General features: G+C 45.0%; 1 protein-coding gene across 2 annotated transcripts in view; it reads left to right on the forward strand.

Annotated features, from left to right (window-relative positions):
- UNC5D (unc-5 netrin receptor D) overlaps positions 1-26,868 on the forward strand; it is a 924,160-nt gene that overhangs the window by 830,094 nt on the left and 67,198 nt on the right. For both annotated transcript variants that reach the window (XM_073618230.1, XM_073618231.1), the window contains one exon: positions 19,163-19,327. In XM_073618230.1, the coding sequence (XP_073474331.1) occupies positions 19,163-19,327 (165 nt within the window). The remainder of the gene's footprint in view (positions 1-19,162; positions 19,328-26,868) is intronic.

Here is a 26,868-nt window from a genome sequence, read left to right on the forward strand (position 1 = left end):
ATTCCCCCGGGGGAGGGGCGGCTCAGAATGGGGGGTATAGGGTGGTGGGGGGGAGGGCGGAGGGGAGAGGGAAGATGGACAGGGGGAAGGGAAGGGGAGGGGGGGAGGAAGAGGGAGGGATGGGGAACCTGGAGGGAGATGGTCAGCCGTGGGGTGGGGTGCTGATATGAGGTCTTTGGTCAGACTTCAATGTGTCCTGTAGGTAGGAATTAGGTGTTGGTCATATAGTACAGCTGTGGGATCACTGTTCCCAGGTTCCGGAGTAATAGGTTGCAGCGTGTACAGTCTCCAGTGCGGGTAGACTCTATGCAAGAAATGCTATAGTAAAGTCAGTTGGTGACAGGTATAGGTAAAGAAACAAGGAAGGTTGCCTGGTACATTACCGCTTCCGGGTCCCGTTCAGGACTACTGAGGTACTTCCGGGTGGTAGTGGCTCCAATATTGTAAACAGACCTCCCTGTCACCATGTACACTTCCGTACCCTGACCTGGGTAGTTATCCGTGATTCGCGATATGTTTCTGATGTGCCGCTGTTATATGGCTGTGACCGTTCATGCAGGTGCACCTATCGTCCTCCACACGGCTGCTCCAGACTCTGGAGCGGGATACTCCCTCGATGTGTGAGCCGGCTAGCCCCAACGGGGGATGACAGCGGGCGTGACGTCCGGGCGCGGTGACGTTGACGCGTTTCACAGGACAAATGTGCGTAGCTTCATCTGGACGTGTAAATGGAAGCCAGTGGAGGGGTTGGCAGAGAGGGGTGGAGGACACTGAATGGAGACCAGTGGAGGGATTGGTAGAGAGGGGTGGAGGACACTGAATGGAGACCAGTGGAGTGATTGGCAGAGAGGGGTGGAGGACACTGAATAGAGACCAGTGGAGGGATTGGTAGAGAGGGGTGGAGGACACTGAACGATTGGTAAGGTGGAGGCTTCTAGCAGCAGCATTCATGATGGACTGAATAGGGGATAGCTTGCAGAGAGGTAGGCCAATGTGGAGGAAGTTACAATAGTCAAGGCGAGAAATAACAAAGGAGTAAATAAGTTGCTTAGTGGTTTCAACATTTAAAAAGGGACGTGTTTTAGAGGTGTTATGGAAGTGAAGTCTGCAAGATTTGGATAGTGATCAGATTTGGGGCTGAAAGGACAGGTCAGAGTTCAGGATTACACCTACAGTAGTACCCTATCGTGAGGGAAGGGACTGATGGTTGTATTATTGATCCTGATGGAGACATCATGGGAGGGGGCCACAGGCAGGAGGGAATATTAATGAGCTCAGTGTGACATCCATGCTGATATGTTAGTTAATAAGTTAGTAAGTGAGTTAGTATGTGAGAGGAGACTGAAGGGGTGAAGGAAGGAGTACAGAGATTTTGGTGTCATGAGCATAGAGATGGTACTGAAAGCCATGGGAGTTTATTAATTGACAAAGAGAGGAGGTTTAGATGGAGTTGGAGAAGAGAAGGAGTCCAAGAAACTTTCCATAGCCCCCCCCCCCATGGAAAGAAGAAGTGGAGAGGAGGAGACAGAGTTTTAGGTTACAATGAAGGAGCACTGTGATAGGTAGGAGAAGAACCAGGAGAGAGCAGAGTCTTGAAGGCCAAGATAGTGGAATTTTCTGGAGGAGGAGGGGATGGTCAACAGTATCAAAGGCCACATAAAGGTCTAGTAGTATGAGTATGGAGTAGTGGCCATTGGTTTTTGAAGTTAGTAAATCATCAGTGAGTTATAGTGAGTTGCATGACTGGTGTGCCTGGTAGCCCTTACTCCAACTTGGGAAGAGAACCTGGGACAAATCCGCAGGACCTGTTAGGGGTCTGCACCACACATCTATGGGATTGTCCAATCGGACACAGAAGGCAATAAAAATGATGGGAGCTTTAACCATTTTCAAAAACAAAAAAGTTTGCCCTTTAGACATTTCTAAAGGGATCTGAATGTATTAAAGTGGCACTGGATGGTTTGCTCTGGAATTTCGCACACTGTACATCGTGATTGCTCTTTGCTCATTGTTAAAGGACAACATAAAAAGTCTTCTCATCTGGAAAGCAGCCCAGCAATAGAATAATGTGCTACAAACACCAATACCTCAGAGCCGCGGCCACATAATTCTCTGCCACTGCCTAGACCAAGCCTATGATAAATTGACCTGCTTTTCCCATAGTTTGCAAAAATTCTGCCATTACTAGACCAAATTTTCCTCCTACATTTCCAAATGTAAAATGGAACTTCAGGGTGCCGTGAAAAGTGAGAGAGGCATTATAACAATGTAAATTCTCAGGCATTAATCTTTATAGTGTATCCGATGCACACGGCGCTAAAAGTTCCATGAGTGCCGTAGACCTAAGTAACTATTAAAATTTACTACTTAGAGATAAAATGCAGATGAAAGAACCATTACTTTATAACAGCACAGTATATAAAATAGGGAAGTGATATGCTGGAGCATCATAAAACGTGGCGGGGAGAAGTGGCGTAGCGAGGCCGCAGTGATTTAGGGTAAAGGGCCGCCGTTTGAGAAACTCCATTTAGAGGGGAACATGGAATTCTCATTTAGTATCGGGTTCAGGCGACGAGATCTCAGTGTATCCGAGAAAAAAATATTTCTGCTTTGTAATGAGATTGCCTTCCCTTTGTGTTCCGGCAGTTTTAGTACAAAGAATTAAAGGACACGGCCATTAGATCCCATCCCACCATTCTCCTTGACAGAAGGTGTGAGCGTTACCGAAAGAAATAAAATATTTATTTGTTCTTTGAATGCAGCATTGTGTTCTCATGTACCTAAAAGAATGAGATTGTGTTTTGCATTATGGTGGATTTTCTGAAGGCCGTTCCCTCCAGCAAAGGCTGCAATGCAGTATGGGTATTAGATAAGTATTCATATCACTGACTGTGAATACGGGACAATGTTCTCTTCTAGAAGAACATCTATTGGCGTGATGACCAATGGTTTAGTGCTCTGTATGAGGTACATAAACTGCACATTGGTAGAATGACGGCGTGTATTATACGCCAGTATCGTCTCTCTGCTGCAAAAACGAAAACCAACAACGGCAGTTAAAGTGGAACTAAATTGTATCTGAGCATCAAAAATGAAAACTCTACTTAATTTGATTTGAATGTTTTTGATGTTCAAAGCACAGCCCCCCATCAATCCATGTCTCCATCCATCCATCCATCCATGCATCCATGTCTCCATCCATCCTTCTACTCCCCCATCAATCCATGTCTCCATCCATCCATCCATCCATGCATCCATGTCTCCATCCATCCTTCTACTCCCCCATGCATCCATGTCTCCATCCATCCTTCTACTCCCCCATGCATCCATGTCTTCATCTATCCATCCTTCTACTCCCCCATCCATCCATGTCTCCATCCATCCTTCTACTCCCCCATGCATCCATGTCTTCATCTATCCATCCTTCTACTCCCCCATCCATCCATGTCTCCATCTATCCTTCCCCTCCCCCATCCATAAATGTCTCCATCTATCCTTTCACTCCCCCATCCATTCATCTAGCTATACATCTATACATGTCTTCATTCATTCATCCCTCTACTCCCCCATCCATTCACCCTTCTTCATGTATCTATCTATCTATCTATCTATCTATCTATCTATCTATCTATCTATCTATCTATCTATCTATCTATCTATCTATCTATCTATCTATCTATCTATCTATCTATCTATCTATCTATCTATCTATCTACTCCCCCATCTACTCCATCCATGTCTCTATTCATCCATCCTTCTACTTTCCATCCATCCTTCTACTTCCTCACCCATTCACATATCCATCCATCCTTCCACTCCTCCATCCATCCATGTCTCCATCCATCCTTCCACTCCCCCTCCATCCATGTCTCCATCCATTCTTCTACTCACCCATCCATCCATGTCTCCATCCATTCTTCTACTCACCCATCCATCCATGTTTCCATCCATCCTTCCACTCCTCCATCCATCCATGTCTCCATCCATCCTTCCACTCCCCCCTCCATCCATGTCTCCATCCATCCTTCTACTCCTCCATTCATCCATGTCTCCATCCATCCTTCCACTCCTCCATCCATCCATCCATCCATGTCTCCATCCATCCTTCTACTCCCCCATCTACTCCATTCATGTCTCTATTCATCCATCCTTCTACTTTCCATCCATACACATTTCCATCCATCCTTCTACTTCCTCATCCATCCACATCTCCATCCATCCTTCTACTCCCCCTCCATCCATGTCTCCATCCATCCTTCTACTCACCCATCCATCCATGTCTCCATCCATCCTTCCACTCCCCCATCTATTCATGTCTCCATCCATCCTTCTACTCCCCCATCTACTCCATCCATCCTTCCACTCCTCCATCCATCCATCCATCCATGTCTCCATCCATCCTTCTACTCACCCATCTACTCCATCCATGTCTCTATTCATCCATCCTTCTACTTTCCATCCATACACGTTTCCATCCATCCTTCTACTTCCTCACCCATCCACATCTCCATCCATCCTTCCACTCCTCCATCCATCCATGTCTCCATCCATCCTTCTCCTCCCCCATCCATCCATCCATCCATCCATCCATCCATCCATCCATCCATCCATCCTTCCACTCCCCCATCCATCCATGTCTCTATCCATCCTTCTACTCCCCCATCCATCCATGTCTCTATCCATCCTTCTACTCCCCCATCCATCCATGTCTCCATCCATCCTTCTACTGCCCCATCCATCCATGTCTCCAGCCATCCTTCCACTCCCCCATCCATCCATGTCTCCATCCATCCTACCACTCCCCCATCCATCCATCCATCCATCCATCCATGTCTCCATCCATCCTACCACCCCCCCATCCATCCATGTTTCCATCCATCCTTCCATTCCTCCATCCATTCATGTTTGGACACAGCCGATCACATGGTTAAAGACCCATGGATGTGGCTCTTTACAGAGATCAGGGTCGCGCTGTGTCCTAGCAACACAGCGCGGCCACGATCGCCTTGCTGCAAGCCCCTGCGGGCGCACAAGAGCGGCCATTCTGGGACGCCATCATATGATGTCCACCCAGAATGAGAGCTGCACCGTCCCACCGTCATTTGACGGTGGGCAGGCGGCAACTAGTTAATGATGCTGAAATACATTTTGTAATACATTTTTCCAAAAAGTTGTGCGTTCCTATTTGTGATGGCTTACAATGACGATTTGATTTACAAAGAAATGAAAGGTCTATAATTTTTATCATAGGTGTATTTTATATGATAGAGACAGAATATCAACCAAAAATCCAGAAGAATCACACAATACAAATGTTATAAATGGAATTGCAGTTCAGTGAGTAAAATAAGTATTTGATCCCCAAGCAAAACATGACTTAGTAGTTGGTGGAGAAACCCTTGTTGGCGAGCACAGAGGTCAGACGTTTCTTGTAGTTGGTGATCAGGTTTGCACACATCTCAGGAGGGATTTTGGTCCACTCTTCTTTACAGATCTTCTCTAAATCCTTAAGGTTTCTTGGCTGTCTCTTGGCAGCTCGAAGATTCAGATCCCCCCATAAATTTTCTATAGGATTAAGGTCTGGAGACTGGCTAGGCCACTTCATGACCTTAATGGGCATCTGCTTGAGACACTCCTTTGTTGCCTTGGCGATATGTTTTGGGTCATTGTCATGCTGGAAGACCCATCCACGACCCATCTTCAGTGTTCTGGCTGAGGGAAGACGGTTCTCATCCAAGATCTTACAATACATGGCCCCGTCCATTGGCCCCTCAATGCGGCAAAGTCGGTCTGTACCTTTATCAGAGAAACAGCCCCAAAGTTTCATGTTCCCACCTCCGTGTGTGACTGTAGGGATGGAGTTCTTAGAATAATTGTCAGCATTTTTCTTCCTCCAAACACAGCGAGTCGAGTTAATGCCAAAGAGCTAAATTTTGGTCTAATGTGACCACAGAACTTTCTCCCAATCCTTCTCTGAATCATTTAGATGTTTATTGGCAGACTTCAGACGTTCCTCTACATGTGTCTTCCTGAGGAGGGGGACCTGCAGGATTTCAATCCATGGCGGCGTATTGTGTTACCAATGGTTTGTTTGGTGACTGTGGTCCCAACTGCCTTGAGATCCTTCACAAGCTCCTCCCGTGTAGTTCTGGGCGGATCCCTCACTTTTCTCATGACCATCCTCACCTCATGAGGAGAAATCTTGCATGGAGCTCCAGACCGAGGGCGATCGATGGTTATTTTGTATCTCTTCTATTTGCGAATAATCCCTCCAACAGTTGTCTCCTTCTCACCAAGCTTCTTGCTGATGGTCTTGTAGCCCATTCCAGCCTTGTGCAGGTCTACAATCTTCTCCCTGACGTCCTCTGACAGCTCTTTGGTCTTCCCCATGATGGTGAGGATTGAATGGAAGAAAGAGATTCTGTGGACAGGTGTCTTTTATACACATAACGAGTTGTCGTTAGGAGAACCTTCTTACATTGACAGGACTAATCTGTGTACCACATGAGCACCTACTGTAGCCAGTCTGTGGGGGGCAGAATTATCGTTGGTTGGTAGGGGGGGGGCAAATACTTATTTTACTCACTGAACTGCAACTCCATTGATAACATTTGTATTGTGTGTTTTTTCTGGATTTTTGGTTGATATTCTGTCTCTATGATATAAAATACACCTATGATAAAAATTATAGACCCTTCATTTCTTTGTAAGGGGGCAAAACTTACACAATCTGCAGGGGAGACGATCGTTATTTTCCGCCCACTTTATATACACTATGTGTTTCTGTTCAGATATTGAATTGTGGTTATGGAAAATTGGGGTCAAGCCTATCAGAGAGAACAAAGTAGTTCTCCAGGCTGCTGAAGTATGACAACTCCTACCAGGCCTCAACAGCTGCTGCATGGCAAAGCATGCTGGGAACACTCATTTCTTTCTCCAGGCTGCCCAGCCCCCCTTTTTATGTGATGACCCCATCACCCCACTAAATAAGTGTCTTGTGTCTTACATCTCATTGGGTTTTCTGGAGAACTTAACATGGAGATAATGATGTATTTACACACTCTGTATATTTATGGGATGGAGGATGAACTCCTCTATGTTTATTTTATTTTTGAAGTGATAATTAAATGTCATTATCACTTTTGGATAATTATAATTTTAAAGTTTCAGTAAGGACTCTGCAATGCAGCTGCTTTCCTTTATTTGGTGGAGCTGGATGATACACTATATTACCAAAAGTATTGGGACACCTTTATACCAAAGGTGTTCTATTGGGTTGAGGTCAGGACTCTGTGCAGGCCAGTCAAGTTCCTCCACCCCAAAGTCGCTCGTCCATGTCTTTATGGACCTTACTTTGTGGACTGGTCCAAGTAATTTGGTGGAGGGGGGATTATGGTGTAGGGGGTGGAGGGGGGATTATGGTGTGGGGTTGTTTTTCAATGGTTGGGCTTGGCCCCTTAGTTCCAGTGAAGGGAACTCTTAAGGCGTCAGCATACCAAGACATTTTGGACAATTTCATGATCCCAACTTTGTGGGAACAGTTTGGGGACGGCCCCTTCCTGTTCCAACATGACTGCCCACCAGTACACAAAGCAAGGTCCATAAAGACATGGAGGAGCGAGTTTGGGGTTGAGGAAATTGACTGGCCTGCACAGAGTCCTGACCTCAACCCGATAGAACATCTTTGGGATGAATTAGGCTAGAGACTGCGAGCCAGGCCTTCTCGTCCAACCTCACAAATGCTCTTCTGGAAGAATGGTCAAACATTCCCATAGACACCCTCCTAAACCTTGTGGACGGCCTTCCCAGAAGAGTTGAAGCTGTTATAGCTGCAAAGGGCGGAGCCAACTCAATATTGAACCCTACCGACTAAGACTGAGATGTCATTAAAGTTCATGTGCGTGTAAAGGCAGGCGTCCCAATACTTTTGGTAATATAGTGTATACTTATCACTTAGTACATTAGAGAAGGACAGCAATGCAACACCAACTGCATTCTACAAAGCACAGAGGATTCAGGAGATTGGAAGGTGGCTTATTGCTGCACTAAGATCCCAAGATGACCGATAGAGGACTCATCCAAAGCTAACTCAGACTCAACCTAATATTTGATTTTGTGTGGTTGCTGGCAAAAATAATCACATGGTGGTTTGTACACAGGGGTTCAGTGAGTCTCCTTTAGGGATGACCCCACTCTTTTTGCTATTCAGGTGTGGGTTGGGACCCATATCCCCCCCTATAAAAACAGAGAGGTGCAAAGCAGCCAGGGGCTGATGGGAGGAAGATGTCCAAGAGCGTAAGGAGATGTGGAAATCTGGTACCAAAAATAGAGAAGAAAGCTCCACTTGGCCTGCGGAAATCTTCAGAGTTTTGAGGTCTCGGGTTTGGGAGTGAAGTGTGGAATGCTGGCCGGCAACCCCTCTGTGTAGGACACATTGTTCTGGAGACGAGAGCTGTTCCCCAAACTTGGGAGGTATAGTCCTATTCTTCCATCAGTAAAATGTTGAAAAGGCAAGAGCTGACTGGGAAAGAGATCTTCATTCCATGGCCTCAGGCCACAAGAATGTTGGCAGTTGCAGTCTACTTTCTCCACTGCAGGTGGCACTCAACCGTAGCAGCAATGCAGAGAGAGAGGAAGTCAAGAAGGACGTGGTTCCTCTATGGTTTTCTGGGTCACTGGGGGAGCTCTTGGATTGGAGGATTTTTTTTTTTTCCTCATGCTGACAGTGTGAAGAGAAAAAAATAAACAGTTTACCAGCTTGTGCAAACGGGACATCGGTCCCACACACTCACAGCCACTGCTGCTACAGTATCTCACAAAAGTAAGTACACCCCTCACATGTTTGTAAATCTTTTCTTCTATCTTTTCATGTGACAACACTGAAGAAATGACACTTGTCTACAATGTAAAGTAGTGAGTGTACAGCTTGTATAACAGTGTAAATTTGCTGTCCCCTCAAAATAACTCAACACACAGCAACTAATGTCTAAGCCGCTGGCAACAAAAGTCAGTACACCCCTAAGTGAAAATGTCCACATTGGGCCCAAAGTGTCAATATTTTGTGTGGCCACCATTATTTTCCAGCACTGTCTTAACCCTCTTGGGCATGGAGGTCACCAGAGCTTCACAGGTTGTCACTGGAGTCCTCTTCCCCTCCCCCATGATGACATCACAGAGCTGGTGGATGTTAGAGACCTTGCGCTCCTCCACCTTCCGTTTGAGGATGTCCCACAGATGATCAATAGGGTTTAGGTTTTATATAATAATTTAAAAAAAAAAACAGAGGTGATCAAATACAATGAAAAGCTCTATTTGTGTAAAACATTTTTTTTATAAATTGAATTTGGGGTACAACGTTGCATGATGACCGAGTTAAAGTAACGCAGTGCTGATTAGCAACAATTGCTCTGGTCATGATGGAGGGGGGGGGGGGGGTAAAACCTTTTCCGGAAGGCAGGTGGTTAATGAGTATAAATATAATTTTATAGGACATACGGACAATAAAGCAGTCATGGGTTTCAGATCTCTTTCGGCAGGCAGGGGGTAAGACTCTGGAGAAGATCGGACTAGGTGTGAAATGAAGAAGGTTGAGTCCTGCCTGGAACAAACGGTTAACATTTACACTCTATCTTTGTGTGGCCAGAAAGAATGTGAGACCCGTAAAGCCTCTCTATTTCAGTTAATCTTTAAAGAGAACAAATTTCTGAAGTAGCTCAAGTGAGGCCTTGAGGGTTTAATTCCTAGAAGGCCGTGTCAGACCTCAATAGTCATCCTAATAAAAGGTATCACTATTTTAAAGCACACTTTTTTTTTTCATTTCATACTTCGGGCTTCAGAAGTCTTTACTCACTTCGCAAGAACATCAATCACACAGAATTACGGGTTCAATGGAGGCTTCTCCAGTCAGACCTGGTTTTATTTTCTTTTTTTTTTGCAAAGAACCATTTTTTGATAACAGATCCAAAAGTAGCGTATTAGTATTTTATGTCAAAGAATATTCTCTAGAAGGAATGGACCTGTATGGTGGGACGTATTATTCATATTCATTAAAGTACTACCAAAAAGGCAATTTTTTTTTTCTACATTTTTGGATAGAGCCCCTGTCAGAATTTTATTGCTGTCTGGGAGATTCAGACTTTCTATTTATTCTCTTTACCATATATAGAAATTAATAAGGGCCTCTTCAGGACCACATCCAACGGGCAAAACCATTCTGAAAACCGTTACTTCTATCCAGGAAACAACGCAACGCGCTGATGCCGCATACACACGATTGGAAATTCGGCCAGAAAAAGACCGATGAGAGCTTTTGGTCGGAAATTGCGACCGTGTGTGTGCTCCATCGGACTTTTGCTCCATCAGAATTCCCGCCAGCAAAAGATTGAGGGCAGGTTCTCAATTTTTCAGTTGGAAAAAGTTCCTATCCGAAAATGCGTTCTTCTGTATGCAATTTGGACACGCAAAAAATCACGCATGCTCGGAAGCATCGAACTTAATTTTCTCGGCTCGGCGTAGTGTTGTACGTCACCGCGTTCTTGACGGTGGAAAGTTCAGAGAACTTTTGTGTGACCGTGTGTATGCAAGGCAAGCTTGAGCGGAATTCCGTAGGAAAAACCATCCAAGTTTTTTCGGACAGAAATTCCAATCGTGTGCATGCAGCATGAAAGTAAGATATTCCACTCAGTTACAACCACATTTTATAAAATACAGTGGGGGGAAAATAACGATCGTCTCCCCTGCAGATTGTGTAAGTTTTGCCCCCTTACAAAGAAATGAAGGGTCTATAATTTTTATCATAGGTGTATTTTATATGATAGAGACAGAATATCAACCAAAAATCCAGAAAAAAAACCCACAATACAAATGTTATAAATGGAGTTGCAGTTCAGTGAGTAAAATAAGTATTTGATCCCCAAGCAAAACATGACTTAGTAGTTGGTGGAGAAACCCTTGTTGGTGATCACAGAGGTCAGACGTTTCTTGTAGGTGGTGATCAGTTTCCACACATCTCAGGAGGGATTTTGCTCCACTCTTCTTTACAAATCTTCTCTAAATCCTTAAGGTTTCTTGGCTATCGCTTGGCAACTCAAAGGTTCAGCTCCCTCCATAAATTTTCAATAGGATTAAGGTCTGGAGACTGGCTAGGCCACTCCATGACCTTAAGGTGCTTCTTCTTGAGCCACTCCTTTGTTGCTTTGGAGGTATGTTTTGGGTCATTGTCATGCTGGAAGACCCATCCATGACCCATCTTCAGTGTTCTGGCTGAGGGAAGAAGGTTCTCATCCAAAATCTTACAATACATGGCCCCGTCCATTGGCCCCTCAATGCGGCAAAGCCGGCCTGAACCTTTATCAGAGAAACACCCCAAAGCATCATGTTTCCACCTCCGTGTGTGACTGTAGGGATGATGTGTGACTGTAGGGATGATGTGACTGTAGGGATGATGTTCTTAGGGTCATAGTCACCATTTTTGTTCCTCCAAACACGGCGAGTTGAGTTGATGCCAAAAAGCTCAATTTTTGGCCCAATCTGACCACAGAACTTTCTCCCAATCCTTCTCTGAATCATTTAGATGTTTATTGGCAAACCTCAGACGGGCCTGTACATGTCTTTTCCTGAGGAGGAGGACCTTGCGGGGGCTGCAGGATTTCAATCCATGGCGGTGTATTGTGTTACCAATTGTCTCCTTCTCACCAGGTAAATAATGGATTCCAAGCAGAAGCAATGTGCGGTCATTGAGTTCTTGATGAAGGAGGGGTGCAGGTTGTGCGACATCCACAGAAGACTACAGAATGTTTATGCAGATGACACCATTGAGAAGAGTCACCAATAGTAAGACATTGCTCATCAATGGTGTCATCTCCAGAAACATTCTTTAGCCTTCTGTGGCACATTGCTTCTGCTTGGAACCTATTATTTACCTGCAATAAAAAAAGAAGAAGAAGAAGAGTTACTGTAGAAGAATAGTTACTGTAGAAGAATAGTTACTATAGAGGAAGAGTTACTATAGAGGAAGAGTTACTATAGAGGAAGAGTTACTATAGAAGAAGAGTTACTATAGAAGAAGAGTTACTATATGTAGTGATCTGGTATATTAATGTATATTGGGTGTATAGATAATTAATAAGTACTCTTCCGCAGCAACCCAATTCTTCCAGAGAGATGCACTTTATTGACTTCCAACACAGAACAAAGTCCAAAGTCCACAGATGACAAAGAAATCCGACAGAGGAGATATAATTCAGAACCCCATGTCTTAGGTCTGAGTGTGCATACACAGATAAGCCTCACTTCCCCCATACAGACAAGCCTAACTTACACACACAAGCCTCACTTACTAAACCTATAGACTGAATGCCGTGTTATATTCACTAAATATTGAATGGCTGAGCAATTTGATTGGCCGTTCCAATTTAGGACTTGAACAGCCGTGAACCACCCCAATTTGCACTCCCGCATATCAACATCAACAAGTCCCCTTTAGATATATTAATTAGATAAACAGAACACCCTTTTGAGCCCTTGGAATACCTACATTCCTGCATATCAACAAGCCCTCCTGATAAATTAGCCCCACAGGAGGGAGCCTCTGCTAGGCCAACCCAAAACACTCCCTGATCCCATTGTTACCCCCTCAGGTCTAATTACCATCAATAAATATTTCTTCTATGGTCCTTTAAATAATGTACCCTTTGAAATGTTCAATTAGGTTAACAGCCCATACCTCACACCCCTAGGTAGACTTGCATGAGACTTGCACATCAAAGGATCTTCAACTGTTATCTTAAAATTGAGTTGGCTTGGACAATTTCTGCTCAACCCATACTCCAATACAATATTATACATTGGCCAATATTATACATTATAAATTGGCCAACATATTACAACACTATAGAGGAAGAGTCACTATAGAAGAAGAGTTACTATAGAAGAATAGTTACTATAGAAGAATAGTTACTATAGAGGAAGAGTTACTATAGAAGAAGAGTTACTATAGAGGAAGAGTCACTATAGAAGAATAGTTACTATAGCAGAAGAGTTACTCCACCAATATGTGGCATTTGAACAACCTATTTAATGAAAAAGTTATGCCTGCTTTTGCTTCACATTTGGTACCACCCTCGTATATTAGTACGGACACTTTGTTGTATTATGCTGTCTGAGTGCAGTGTTGGATAGACTACAAATCCCCTCCTGCAAGTGGTGTTTTTGGGAATACTTATCCTGCATCCCAAACAGGTGTCAAATGTGTTCCTAGATCACCATATTATGGACCAAGAACTGGGGCTCTACAGCAGTACGTGGAGTATTGGGGAAGCACTGAGCAGTTATTCTGTGCTCCCTTTGTACATTTTTGGGATTCATTTTGGTAATGTTCACCAAATGGTCAAGCTAGCATTCTAGTTTGTAACTACAGTTCTCTTTCTTCTTATTCTTGGTCAAAGTAAGACCAACAAAGCCCGCCCTTCATATGACTGTGGATGTAAGTAAATGAAGCCGGTGGTTGGTCACAATAACATTGCAAATAGGTGAATGCCTCCGAGAGGACATCATGCACCGCTGGCTCTTTATTAGCAGCTCGTGAACATTACAAAAAAACAGACATAATTATACTTTACTACAAGTCAACTAACACAGAAGGTATTAATCTCACATTAAGTGTAGATATAGTCATAATAACAAAGAGAACATTAGCTGGGAATAGAACGCCGGTTGAAATGTAATTAGGACATGTTCCCAATGTAATCAGCATTGTTTTATGCTGTGAAAAGCCATTCACTGCTAAGAAATACATATTCTCTAATAGGAGAAGAAGGAATAGGGCTCAGGCAGGAGTCCGGAAACTATTTGGGAAATTGTTTTCCTTTAATTCATATTATAATGAGGTCTCTAGCAGCCGGGGAAAATGAAAGTTATTTGGGCAAGTGCACCTTCTTTGTACATTTTTTATTTTAAATTCATGTTAACAATATATATATATATATGCATATATATATATGCAGCAATAACAGCTTCAACTCTTCTGGGAAGGCCGTCCACAAAGTTTAGGAGGGTGTCTATGGGAATGTTTTACCATTCTTCCAGAAGAGTATTTGTGAGGTCCTATCAGGTTGAGGTCAGGGCTCTGTGCAAGCCAGTCAAGTTCCTCCACCCAAACTCGCTCATTCATGTCTTTATGGATCTTGATTTGTGTACTGGTCCAAACCATTTGGTGGAGGGGGGATTATGGTGTGGGGGTTGTTTTTCAGGGGTTGGGCTTGGCCCCTTAGTTCCAGTGAAGGGAACTCTTAAGACGTCAGCATACCAAGACATTTTGGGCAGTTTTATGCTCCCAACTTTGTGGGAACAGTTTGGGGACGGCCCCTTCCTGTTCCAACATGACTGCCCACCAGTACACAAAGCAAGGTCCATAAAGACATGGATATGTGACTGAGTTTGGGGTGGAGGAACTTGATTGGCCTGCACAGAGTCCTGGCCTCAACCTGATAGAATACCTTTGGGATGAATTAGAGCGTAGACTACGAGCCAGGCCTTCTCGTCCAACATCAGTGCCTGACCTCACAAATGCCCTTCTGGAAGAATGGTCAAACATTCCCATAGACACCCTCCTAAACCTTGTGGACGGCCTTCCCAGAAGAGTTGAAGCTGTTATAGCTGCAAAGGGTGGGTCAACCCAATATTGAACCCTACGGACGAAGACTGGGATGCCATTAAATTTCATGTGTGTGTAAAGGCGTCCCAATACTTTTGGTAATATAGTGTAGTTGTAACCTTAACCATCGATTGGACAGAACTCTTAGTTTTCATGGAGACAGCCCAATGATGAACATCTCAACCACTTCCAGATGAGGATGATGGAGTCTGTGCTAATTTTGTACCTACTGTAGCTAATCATGACCATTCTGGTCCATCAGAGTGTAGGTGCCTCTCCATCCTACATGGTATATGGAAGCCTAGATCAATGTAAACACCATGGAATTTAATTACAGTTTGTTCAGAATAAAAAATGGTTTCTAGTCAAGAGAGTGCAGAGACGTGTTTACTAATTTGCGGAAAGCACTTGAACTATTTCATCCCTGTGATCTTAGATGGCACCGAAAGAAAAATGTTTAATGCATACGTTATCCTTTATTCCTGAGTTATTTATATGGATGAAGGTAATTAAACCCAAATGTAAAACAGGTTTGGCGGATTTAACGAATACATCTTTAGTTGGTATTTTAAAGTGACAAGTGTATATATTTTCTTGCTCAGTCAATAGTTATCTGAGGATCATAAAAACGATAATTTAAACCAAGAACTTGAAAGTTCTATTTTGTTTTCATCCTAAGGAACCTTTAATGAACAAATTACAGTGTGGTGATATCTACCTGGTGAGTCTTTTTTGAGCAAAGCTTGCTAGAAATAGTTCTGTTTGACATTTCCTATAAATAACAAATTCTCCCTCTAAATGGCATTAGATCTCTAACCTAAATGTCTAAAATACCGAATAGATATCGCAATGTTTCTATATTTTGTTACTACACACAATTTAACTTAAACTCAAATAGCGGGTCGGAAGAACAGTCTACAGAGGAGCTGACCATAGTGCTAGATTTTCTGTCCAAGGTACTAGGACAGGAGCTGTCCATGGTGCTAGATATTCTGTCCATTGTGCTAGGACGGGAGCTGTCCATGCTGCTAGATATTCTGTCCATTGAGCTGGGAGAGGAGCTGTCAATGGTGCTAGATTTTCTGTTCATTGTGCTAGGACGGGAGCTGTCCATGCTGCTAGATATTCTGTCCATTGAGCTGGGAGAGGAGCTGTCCATAGTGCTAGATTTTCTGTTCATTGTGCTAGGACGGGAGCTGTCCATGGTGCTGGATTATCTGTCCATTGAGCTGGGAGAGGAGCTGTCAATGGTGCTAGATTTTCTGTCCATGGTGCTGGGAGAGGAGCTGTCCATGGTGCTGGGAGAGGAGCTTCTAATGGCACTAGGGAAGGAGCCATCCATGGAAATAAGAGGAACTGCCCATGGTGATAGGAGGAGCTGTCTGTAGATGTAGGAGGAGCTTCATATGGCACTAGCAAAGGAGCCATCCATGGCGATAAGAGGATCTGTCCATGGTGCTAGGTGAGGAGCCATCCATGGTGATATGTTTTGGCCCCCCCATCCACATCACTAACCTGGTCTCAAAATACAAACCAAATCATTCTCTTCATTCCTCCCAAGACCTCTTGCTCTCTAGCTCACTTGTCACCTCCAGGACCTCTCCCGAGCCCCTCGCATCCTTTGGAATTCCCTATCCCAATCTGTCCGATGTGAGTGTGTGATGTATGTGTGGAGCGCTGCGTGAATTGATGGAGCTATATGGGTACCTTAAAATAATAATATAATAGATGAGAATCTTAACGAGACACAATTGACCCTATAGGGACAATTGTAGACACGCACCTACACTCACTCAGGTTGAACTGGATGGACTGGTGTCTTTATTCAACCTTACTAACTATGTAACTATCTCCTACTGTATCCACTTTTAGGCGATCCCTGAAAGCTTTTTTCTTCAGAGAAGTCTATCCAGGCCCCCACCTAACAACAGTACTTTTATTTTCTGCATCAGATCATCCCCCACAGCTATTACCTTTTGTATCACTTGACCCTCCCTTTTAGATTGTAAGATTGTAAGCTTGTAAGATTGTAAGCTTTAACGAGCAGGGCCCTATGATTCCTTCTGTATTGAATTGTATTGTTAGCGCTAAATAAATCCTTTATAATATTATTAATAATGCCTTACACATTGGTAGTCCTCAGGAAGAATAAAATCCTTACAGTGGTAGTCATAATGGCACCCAGACAGCTAAAAAGATAGTCTCATGCTGCTTGCTTTGCCAAGTGGCGTTGGCCCTGGAACTATGCAGGTACCATCAAATGGGAGGTCAACCAGCCATTGGCTGTTTAACCGCTTGCTGCCCGCCCATCATCAAGGGACGGTGCGGCTCTGGTTCTGGGAGGACGTATAGAAAGCTCTATTTGTGGAAGATAAAGATTTTTAAAAAATGGGTACAGTGTTGCATGACCGTGCAATTGTCATTCAAAGTGTGACAGCGCTAAAAGCTAAACAAAATGGCCTGGACATGAAGGGGGTGAAAGTGCCCGGTATTGAGGTAGTTATTGGTGATAGGAGGAACTGCCCATGGTGCTTGCTAGGTGAGGAGCCATCCATGGTGATAGGAGGAGCTGTCCCTAGACATAGGAAGAGCTGTCCATGGTACTAAGAGAAGAACTGTCTATGGTGATAGGAGAGGATCTGTCCCTAGTGATAGAAGAGGAACTGTCCCTAGTGATAGAAGAGGAACTGTCCCTAGTGATAGAAGAGGAACTCTCCATAGTGATAGGAGAGGAACTCTCCATGGGGCTAGGGGACGAACTGTCCATCAGGCTAGAAGAGGAACTGCCCATAGTGATAGAAGAGGAGCTGTCCATGTGGCTAGGAGAGGAACTGTCCATAGTGATGATACGAACTGCCCATGGTGCTAGGAGAGGAACTGCCCATAGTGATAGGATAGGAGCAGTCCATGGGGATAGGAGAGGAACTGTCCATAGTGATAGGAGAGGAACTGTCGATGGTGCTAGGAGAGGAACTGTTCATAGTGATATGATAGGAACTGTCCATGGTGCTAGGAGAGGAACTGTCCATGGTGCTAGGAGAGGAACTGTCCATAGTGATAGGCGAGAAACTGTCCATAGTGGTATGATAGGAACTGTCCATGTGGCTAGGAGAGGAACTGCCCATAGTAATAGGAGAGGAGCTGTCCATGGGGCTAGGAGAGGAACTGTGCATACATTGTTTATACATTTAATGAGGCACCACCAATTTAATAACTGTCCATAGTGATATGATAGGAACTGTCCATGGTGCTAGGAGAGGAACTGTCCATGGTGCTAGGAGAGGAACTGTCCATAGTGATAGGATAGGAACTGTCCATGGTGCTAGGAGAGGAACTGTCCATAGTGATAGGATAGGAACTGTCCATGGTGCTAGGAGAGGAACTGTCCATAGTGATAGGATAGGAACTGTCCATGGGGCTAGGGGAGGAACTGTCCATAGTGATAGGATAGGAACTGTCCATGGTGCTAGGAGAGGAACGGTCCATAGTGATATGATACGAACTGTCCATGGGGCTAGGAGAGGAACTGTCCATGGTGCTAGGAGAGGAACTGTCCATAGTGATAGGATAGGAACTGTCCATGAGGCTAGGGGAGGAACTGTCCATGGTGCTAGGAGGAGAACTGTCCATAGTGATAGGATAGGAACTGTCCATGGGGCTAGGAGAGGAACTGTCCATAGTGATGTGATACAAACTGTCCATAGTGCTAGGAGAGGAACTGTCCATAGTGATAGGATAGGAACTGTCCATGGGGCTAGGGGAGGAACTGTCCATGGTGCTAGGAGGAGAACTGTCCATAGTGATAGGATAGGAACTGTCCATGGGGCTAGGAGAGGAACTGTCCATAGTGATAGGATAGGAACTGTCCATGGGGCTAGGGGAGGAACTGTCCATAGTGATAGGATAGGAACTGTCCATGGGGCTAGGGGAGGAACTGTCCATGGTGCTAGGAGGAGAACTGTCCATAGTGATAGGATAGGAACTGTCCATGGTGCTAGGAGAGGAACTGTCCATAGTGATAGGATAGGAACTGTCCATGGGGCTAGGGGAGGAACTGTCCATGGTGCTAGGAGGAGAACTGTCCATAGTGATAGGATAGGAACTGTCCATGGGGCTAGGAGAGGAACTGTCCATAGTGATAGGATAGGAACTGTCCATGGTGCTAGGAGAGGAACTGTCCATAGTGATAGGATAGGAACTGTCCATGGGGCTAGGGGAGGAACTGTCCATGGTGCTAGGAGGAGAACTGTCCATAGTGATAGGATAGGAACTGTTCATGGGGCTAGGAGAGGAACTGTCCATAATGACAAGATAGGAACTGTCCATGGTGCTAGGGAAAGAGCTGTCCGTGGTTATAGGGAAAGAGATGCCCATGTTGCTGAGAGATTAGCTGTCTGGGGTGTTAGGAAAGATACCGTCCATGTTGCTGATCACTAGTGCAGCCATTGTACTTTAGCTTATTTTGTATTCTAGCCAACATCTGACTGTCTTTGCCTGTTTTCCTTGCAGGAAGTCCCTTTCTCCCGTGTCTGGTGCAGTAACCAGCAGCCACTGCACTGTGCCTTTTCCCTGGAGCGATATACGCCAGCCACCACTCAGCTGTCCTGCAAGATCTGTGTCAGGCAGGTCAAAGGCCACGAGCTGATTCTTCAGATCCAAACATCCATTCTGGAGGTGAGCGGACAACGTAGTCACAGGTTACATTCTGCCTTGTATCATGAGACTGATCTGGGAGGGTAATCATTCTGTATTCCTATGACTGTACCCTTCATTATCTGGATGATGAGTCACACAAGATAAACGCAAATTCTCAAAGGATAAACGCAGAATGAACGTTTACTTATGTAGCTTCTGCAAATATCTGACATTCTATTCGTATTTGCTGTGTGGGAAAACTATGCAGACATATTGTACAGCGCAGGCTGACCTCAGAGCCTTCCATCGGCTCTATTTACAGGAAGACTGTGTGCAGAGAGACCGACCCCGTCTATATCTTGTTACCCGAGACGAATATAAATGTACACAACCGGTCTCTGATGACATCATGAATTGTGTGCAAACAAAAAATACAGTTATTTTTTTTCTTGTTTTTTTTTTTTGTTTTCCTTGCATGTGATTGGTGCTGATTGAAGTGTTTTGACGATGAACCTTGGAAGCTGATTGGTTATAATGCACAGCTGCACCAGTTTTAGTAAATCTCCCCCAAAGTAGTTCTAAAGGCAATTTTTTTTTTACCTTGATGCATTTTCTGCATTAAGGTAAAAAACCTTCTGTAAGCAGTGTGACCCCCCTCCCCCTCCCCCAAACACTTACTTGAGACGTCAGTTGATCCAGTGCTCCAGTCTTTTCTGCTCTCTCCCGGCTCTCACAGACTTGGCTGAGGGCCCTGGGAGCCATCCGCTCCTGCTGTTGTCAGTCAAATCCTGTGAGGAGGGGCGGGGAGGGGGGTGTGGGTCTATGGATGCACACAACCCGGCTCGAGAGCGCGCCCGCATGAGTGCCCCCACAGCAGCCGGCTTGCTAAGGGGGATACATGGAGAAGAGGAGAAGGGGACAGCGCCAGCGAGGAACTCCAGAAAAGGGGATAAAGGACCGCTCTGTGCAATACCATTATATAGAGCAGGTAAGTATAACATGTTTATTATTTTAAGCAAAAAATAAAAACAAAAACAAAAAAAAAAACAGCCTTTACAACCACTTTAAGCTGTAAGCAAATTTGGTTAAATTACTTTAATATTATGCAAGGAAAGTTGTACTTTGCAAAGAAATTTTCCCCAGAGCTTAGTAAATGGGGCAAAAAATTTCACTGGGCAAAGAATCCACAATCACATGCAAGAAAAATAAACAATACTAAATAAATATTACAAAAATACAGTAATATATCCACAGTATATTACTGCATATATTATTTAAAATTAGGTTATATTATATAGTTTAAATTATATAGTATGTATTTTTTAAACTATATAATATAACCTAATTTTAAATAATATATGCAGTACAGAGGTACAGGATACTGTGCAGACACAACATGCCTGGATTGGGTAGTTTGTTCAGCCACCACACCCCCACACCAATCACAGCCTGCCTCTGGCACAAGCCCCTCCTAATCACAGCCTGACTCTTGAACACTTCCCCTGCTCAAGCACGGGCCGCCTCTTGTCTCAGGCTTAAAGGACTATGGAATACAGGCACGCGGTGTGTCCGCACAGTGTCCTGTTACCCCGCCCCCCACCCCCCCCCAATATCAGCAACTACTTTAAGTGTGTGGAGGGTGATTCTGTTCATGTATTTTATCGATTACTGAATTTTTTTTTTCAGAATCGTCGCTCTTTTGTTTATAGCGCAAAAAATAGAAACCGCCGAGGTGATCAAATACCACCAAAAGAAAGCTCTATTTGTGAAAAAAAAAAAAAGTTGGAGTTGTTTGTTGATGTTTGTTTTTTTGTTTGGTGTTGTTGATTGTTTATGTCTTTTTTTTTTTTTTTTTTTTTTACTTTGTATGCGTGTATGTATACAAAAATTGGCATTGATAGAGAATATGTCGGCACGTTATATTTAGGCAATTTTCAGTTTTCTATTTTGTGAAAATTCAAGTGGGAATGGGAAATATAAAATCCGGTTAATTTAAGGATATTTAAGTCCATGGTCGTTACGCATAATTATTCCCTTTTCTTTCCTTTTTTTCTCTCCGTATTGTTGTTGTACAATGCCATTCTTTTCAATAAAAATATAGTAAACAGAGAAAAAAAAAAAAATAAAACTCTATGGATAGCATAAATAAATAAAATATAAAATATAAATAAATAAATTAAAAATGTGACCAATCGGTGGCGATCGGGGTCGTTCGGTATTAGTTCACCTGGGCAACTCAGACCAGGCGGCATATTGAGGGAAACGCACAGCGAACTGGAAATCGCCTGTAAAATGTGATTATAGCGATAAGTGGAATGTGTTCATTTAGCTGATGCACTGCGCGGTGCCTGACAGGTGCGAAGATTTTTTGTTCACCAAAATCCTGGCTGAGTTATGGTTTAAATAAGTAGCAAATAAAGATGATATCATTTATATATAATTTACTTCAGATATCTTCGGTTTAATCCCGGGACGAGTCGGGACGTGTTGTTTAGTAAAAGGTACAAAGCTCTAATTAAACAAACGGCTGTTGAAGCGATCGCAGGTTCGGGGACAGAACCAAACAATCCGCTGACACCTCTTCTTAGAACAGCAAAAATTGCTGGTTTTAAAGTCAGTTATTAAAAAAAAAAAATGGAATTTAAATTCAGAATTGTCTGCCTTCATTATGTAACTTAATTTAAATACAATATTTTGTAAAAAATAAAATAAAAATGCGCTGAGACCTTCACTGAATGCATTAAAAATTTGACTCCATTTTCATGGGAAAAAAAAATCAGGTTGAGGTCAGGACTCTGTGCAGGCCAGTCAAGTTCCTCCACCCCAAACTCGCTCATCCATGTCTTTATGGACCTTGCTTTGTGCAGTGGTCCAAACCATTTGGTGGAGGGGGGATTATGGTGTGGGGGGGTGGAGGGGGGATTATGGTGTGGGGGTGGAGGGGGGATTATGGTGTGGGGGGTTGTTTTTCAGGGGTTGGGCTTGGCCCCTTAGTTCCAGTGAAGAGAACTCTTAAGGCATTGGCATACCAAGACATTTTGGACAATTTCATGCTCCCAACTTTGTGGGAGGAGTTTGGGGACGGCCCCTTCCTGTTCCAACATGACTGCCCACCAGAGCACAAAGCAAGGTCCATAAAGACATGGATGAGCGAGTTTGGGGTGGAGGAACTTGACTGGTCTGCACAGAGTCTTGGTATGGTGACGCCTTAAGACAGGGATCCTCAAACTACGACCCTCCAGCTGTTGCATCCCATGAGGCATTGTAAAACTCTAACATTCACAGACATGGCTAGGCATGATGGGAATTGTAGTTCTTGAACAACTGGAGGGCCGTACTTTGAAGACCCTTGCCTTAAGAGTTCCCTTCATTGGAGCTAAAGGGCCAAGCCAAGTTCCTCCACCCCAAACTCGCTCATCCATGTCTTTATGGACCTTACTTTGGGCACTGGTCCAAACCATTTGGTGGAGGGGGGATTATGGTGTGGGGTTGTTTTTCAGGGGTTGGGCTTGGCCCCTTAGTTCCAGTGAAGAGAACTCTTAAGGCATCAGCATACCAAGACATTTTGGAAAATTTCATGCTCCCAACTTTGTGGGAAGAGTTTGGGGATGACTCTTTCCTGTTCCAACATGACTGCCCACCAGTGCACAAAGCAAGGTCCATAAAGACATGGATGAGCAGGTTTGGGGTGGAGGAACTTGACTGGCCTGCACTGGTGGGCAGTCATGTTGGATCAGAAAGAGGCCGTCCCCAAACTGTTCCTACAAAGTTGGGAGCATGAAAGTGTCCACAATGTCTTGGTATGCTGACGCCTCAAGAGTTTCCTTCACTGGAACTAAGGGGCCAAACCCAACCCCTGAAAAACAACCCCACACCATAATCCCCTCTCCACCAAATGATTTGGACCAGTGCATAAAGCAAGGTCAATAAAGACATGGATGAGCGAGTTTGGGGTGGAGGAAATTGACTGGCCTGCACAGAGTCCTGACCTCAACCCGATAGAACACCTTTGGGATGAATTAGAGTGGAGACTGCGGTCCAGGCCTTCTTGTCCAACATCAGTGCCTGACCTCACAAATGTTCTTCTGGAAGAATGGTCAATCATTCCCATAGACACCCTCCTAAACCTTGTGGACGGCCTTCCCAGAAGAGGTGAAGCTGTTATAGCTGCAAAGGGCGGAGCCAACTCAATATTGAACCCTCCGGACTAAGACTGGGATGTCACTAAAGGTCATGTGTGTGTAAAGGCAGGCGTCCCAATACTTTTGACAATATAGTGTATGTATGTATCGTGGTCAGCAAATCTAAAGGTTTTTTTCTCCCGAGCTGCGTTCACCTAACATTCCCGCAAACCTCTAGAAGAATCCATCTCGGGGAAAAAAAAAAATAAAAAAGCGGCAAAGGTAACATTCAGATCGGCAGAGGAAAGTGAATCTGTAATTTTAACTTCACCAAAATTCATATTCATCAAAGTGGCATTTAAAGTAGAAGGAAGATGGAAGGCGAGAGATGGAGCTGGGACCTGAAATTGATGGCAGCTGTCTCCAGTCAAGATATCAGCATTATTAACTGTCATTTTCCTTCACATTAGAGCAAAGTCCCATCTGCCAGTTACATCCCAGGACTCGGAGCGGCGACACACGTGGAGTGAGACTGCTACCTAGAGACAATTTTATATCCCGATATGAATAGGCTCAGCAGAGGATTAATAATACAGATAAATGCAATAGACGACGTGGGCCTTTGTCATGTTCTGATGAATTGCCAGGACTCCAGATACATTGTTACCTCTTGTTAGCAGAAGCCCCCTTCCATACCGGCACTATATTATTCCATTCATCAATCCCAACCCCCGTGATAATTCCCGTTATCAGAGAAATGTAAGCAGCTTCTCTCTGTGCAGAGGTCTACACCTATCCTTCATGTGTCTGTGGGCTTAGCTGGTGTTATATTACTCCATCCGGTGGAAGACTGCCGAGTGTCTATGTGGTGTTTCCTCAAAAATATCATCTATGAAGGAAAATGATCGAAGATAAAAGGGAAAAAAAGATGGCGACACAAAGAGAATAACGAGGAAGCAGTTGAAGAGGTTTGAGTTATGGAAAAATGACTCATCTGGAAGAACTATGAACACCACCCACCATAACATGACCCCACCACCCCCACCTAAAGTTGAGTAGGCACCTCTTTTGCCTTCAAAACAGTCCTGACCCATCAAGGCTTGGACTCCACTGGACCTCTGAAGGTACGCTGTGGTATCTGGCACCAAGCCATCAGAAGCAGATAGTTTAAGTCCTGCAAGTTGGGATGTGGGGGGCCTCCATGGGTGGGGACTTGTTTTTCCAGTCCATCCCACAGATGCATGATTGGATTGAAATCTGGAGAATTTAGAGGCCAACTCAACACCTCCAACTCGTTATTGTGTTCCTCAAACCATTCTTGAGTTCATCAGATCAGGCCACCTTCTTTCATTGCTCTGTAGCCCAGTTCTGATGCTCACGTGACCATTGTAGGCACTTTTGGCTGTGGATATGGGTCAGCATGGGGACCCTGACCGGCCTACGGCTACATAGTTGCATACATAGTTGGTGAGGTTTAAAAAACACATCAGTCCATCCAGTTTAATCTATGATGTGTGTGTGAGTGTGTATGTCAATAGTACATTGTGTACCCCTGTATGTTATGGTCGTTGAGGTGCCCGTCTAATAGTTTTTTGAAACTATCGATGCTTCCTACTGATACCACTGCTTATGGAAGAGAATTCCACATCCTTAATGCTCTTACAGTAAAGAAACCTCTACGCAGTTTAAGGTTAAGCCACTTCTCTTCCAATTTCAGTGAATAGCGGCGTGTCTTTTTAAAATCACTTTCACCGAAAAGTTTTTTCCCTATGCTAGGGTTACCAGTATCGTATTTATACATCGATATCATATCCCCTCTCAAGTGTCTCTTCTCCAGAGAGAATAAGTTCAGTGCTTGTAGTCTTTCCCCATAGCTGAGATCCTCCATTCCCTTAATTAGCTACCCAGCCCCATTCACAACAAACTGCGATGGTCTGTGTGTTCTAAAACCTTTCTATCAGTACCAGCATTCACTGTTTTATACCAATTGGAGCTCCAGTAGCTTTTCTATTGAATTGAACTGCATGGACCAGCCTTCTCCCCCCACCCCCATCAATGAGCCTTCTCCCCCCCACCCCCATCAATGAGCCTCCCCCCCACCTCCATCAATGAGCCTTCCCTCTCCACCTCCATCAATGAGCCTTCCCTCCCCACCTCCATCAATGAGCCTTCCCTCCCCACCTCCATCAATGAGCCTTCCCTCCCCACCTCCATCAATGAACCTTCCCTCCCTACCTCCACCAATGAGACTTCCCCCCACCTCCATCAATGAGCCTTCCCTCCCCCACCTCCATCAATGAGCCTTCCCTCCCCACCTCCATCAATGAGCCTTCCCGCCCCACCTCCATCAATGAGCCCCCTCCCCTCCTCCATCAATGAGCCTTCCCTCCCTACCTCCATCATTGAGCCTTCCCTCCCCCACCTCCATCAATGAGCCTTCCCTCCCCACCTCCATCAATGAGCCTTCCCTCCCCACCTCCATCAATGAGCCTTCTCCCCCCCACTCCCATCAATGAGCCTCCCCCCCACCTCCATCAATGAGCCTTCCCTCTCCACCTCCATCAATGAGCCTTCCCTCCCCACCTCCATCAATGAGCCTTCCCTCCCCACCTCCATCAATGAGCCTTCTCTCTCCACCTCCATCAAGAGCCCCCTCCCCACCTCCATCAATGAGCCTTCCCTCCCCACCTCCATCAAGAGCCCCCTCCCCACCTCCATCAATGAGCCTTCCCTCCCCCACCTCCATTAATGAGCCTTCCCTCCCCACCTCCATCAATGAGCCTTCCCTCCCCACCTCCATCAATGAGCCTTCCCTCCCCACCTCCATCAATGAGCCTTCCCTCCCCACCCCCATCAATGAGCCCCCCCACCTCCATCAATGAGCCTTCCCTCCCCACCCCCATCATGGAGCCCTCCCTCCCCACCTCCATCAATGAGCCTTCCCTCCCCCACCTCCATCAATGAGCCTTCCCTCCCCACCTCCATCAATGAGCCTTCCCTCCCCACCCCCATCAATGAGCCCCCCCCACCTCCATCAATGAGCCTTCCCTCCCCACCCCCATCATGGAGCCCTCCCTCCCCACCTCCATCAATGACCCTTCCCTCCCCACCTCCATCAATGACCCTTCCCTCCCCACCTCCATCAATGAGCCTTCCCTCCCCCCACCTCCATCAATGAGCCTTCCCTCCCCACCTCCATCAATGAGCCCTCCCTTCTCACCTCCATCAATGATCCTTCCCTCCCCCCACCTCCATCAATGAGCCTTCCCTCCCCCACCTCCATCAATGAGCCTTCCCTCCCCCACCTCCATTAATGAGCCTTCCCTCCCCACCTCCATCAATGAGCCTTCCCTCCCCACCTCCATCAATGAGCCTTCCCTCCTCACCTCCATCAATGAGTCTTCCCTCCCCACCTCCATCAATGATCCTTCCCTCCCCATCTCCATCAATGAGCCTTCC

This window comes from Aquarana catesbeiana, linkage group LG03 (genome assembly GCF_042186555.1).
Source record: "Aquarana catesbeiana isolate 2022-GZ linkage group LG03, ASM4218655v1, whole genome shotgun sequence".
In the NCBI taxonomy this organism is placed as follows: domain Eukaryota; kingdom Metazoa; phylum Chordata; class Amphibia; order Anura; family Ranidae; genus Aquarana; species Aquarana catesbeiana.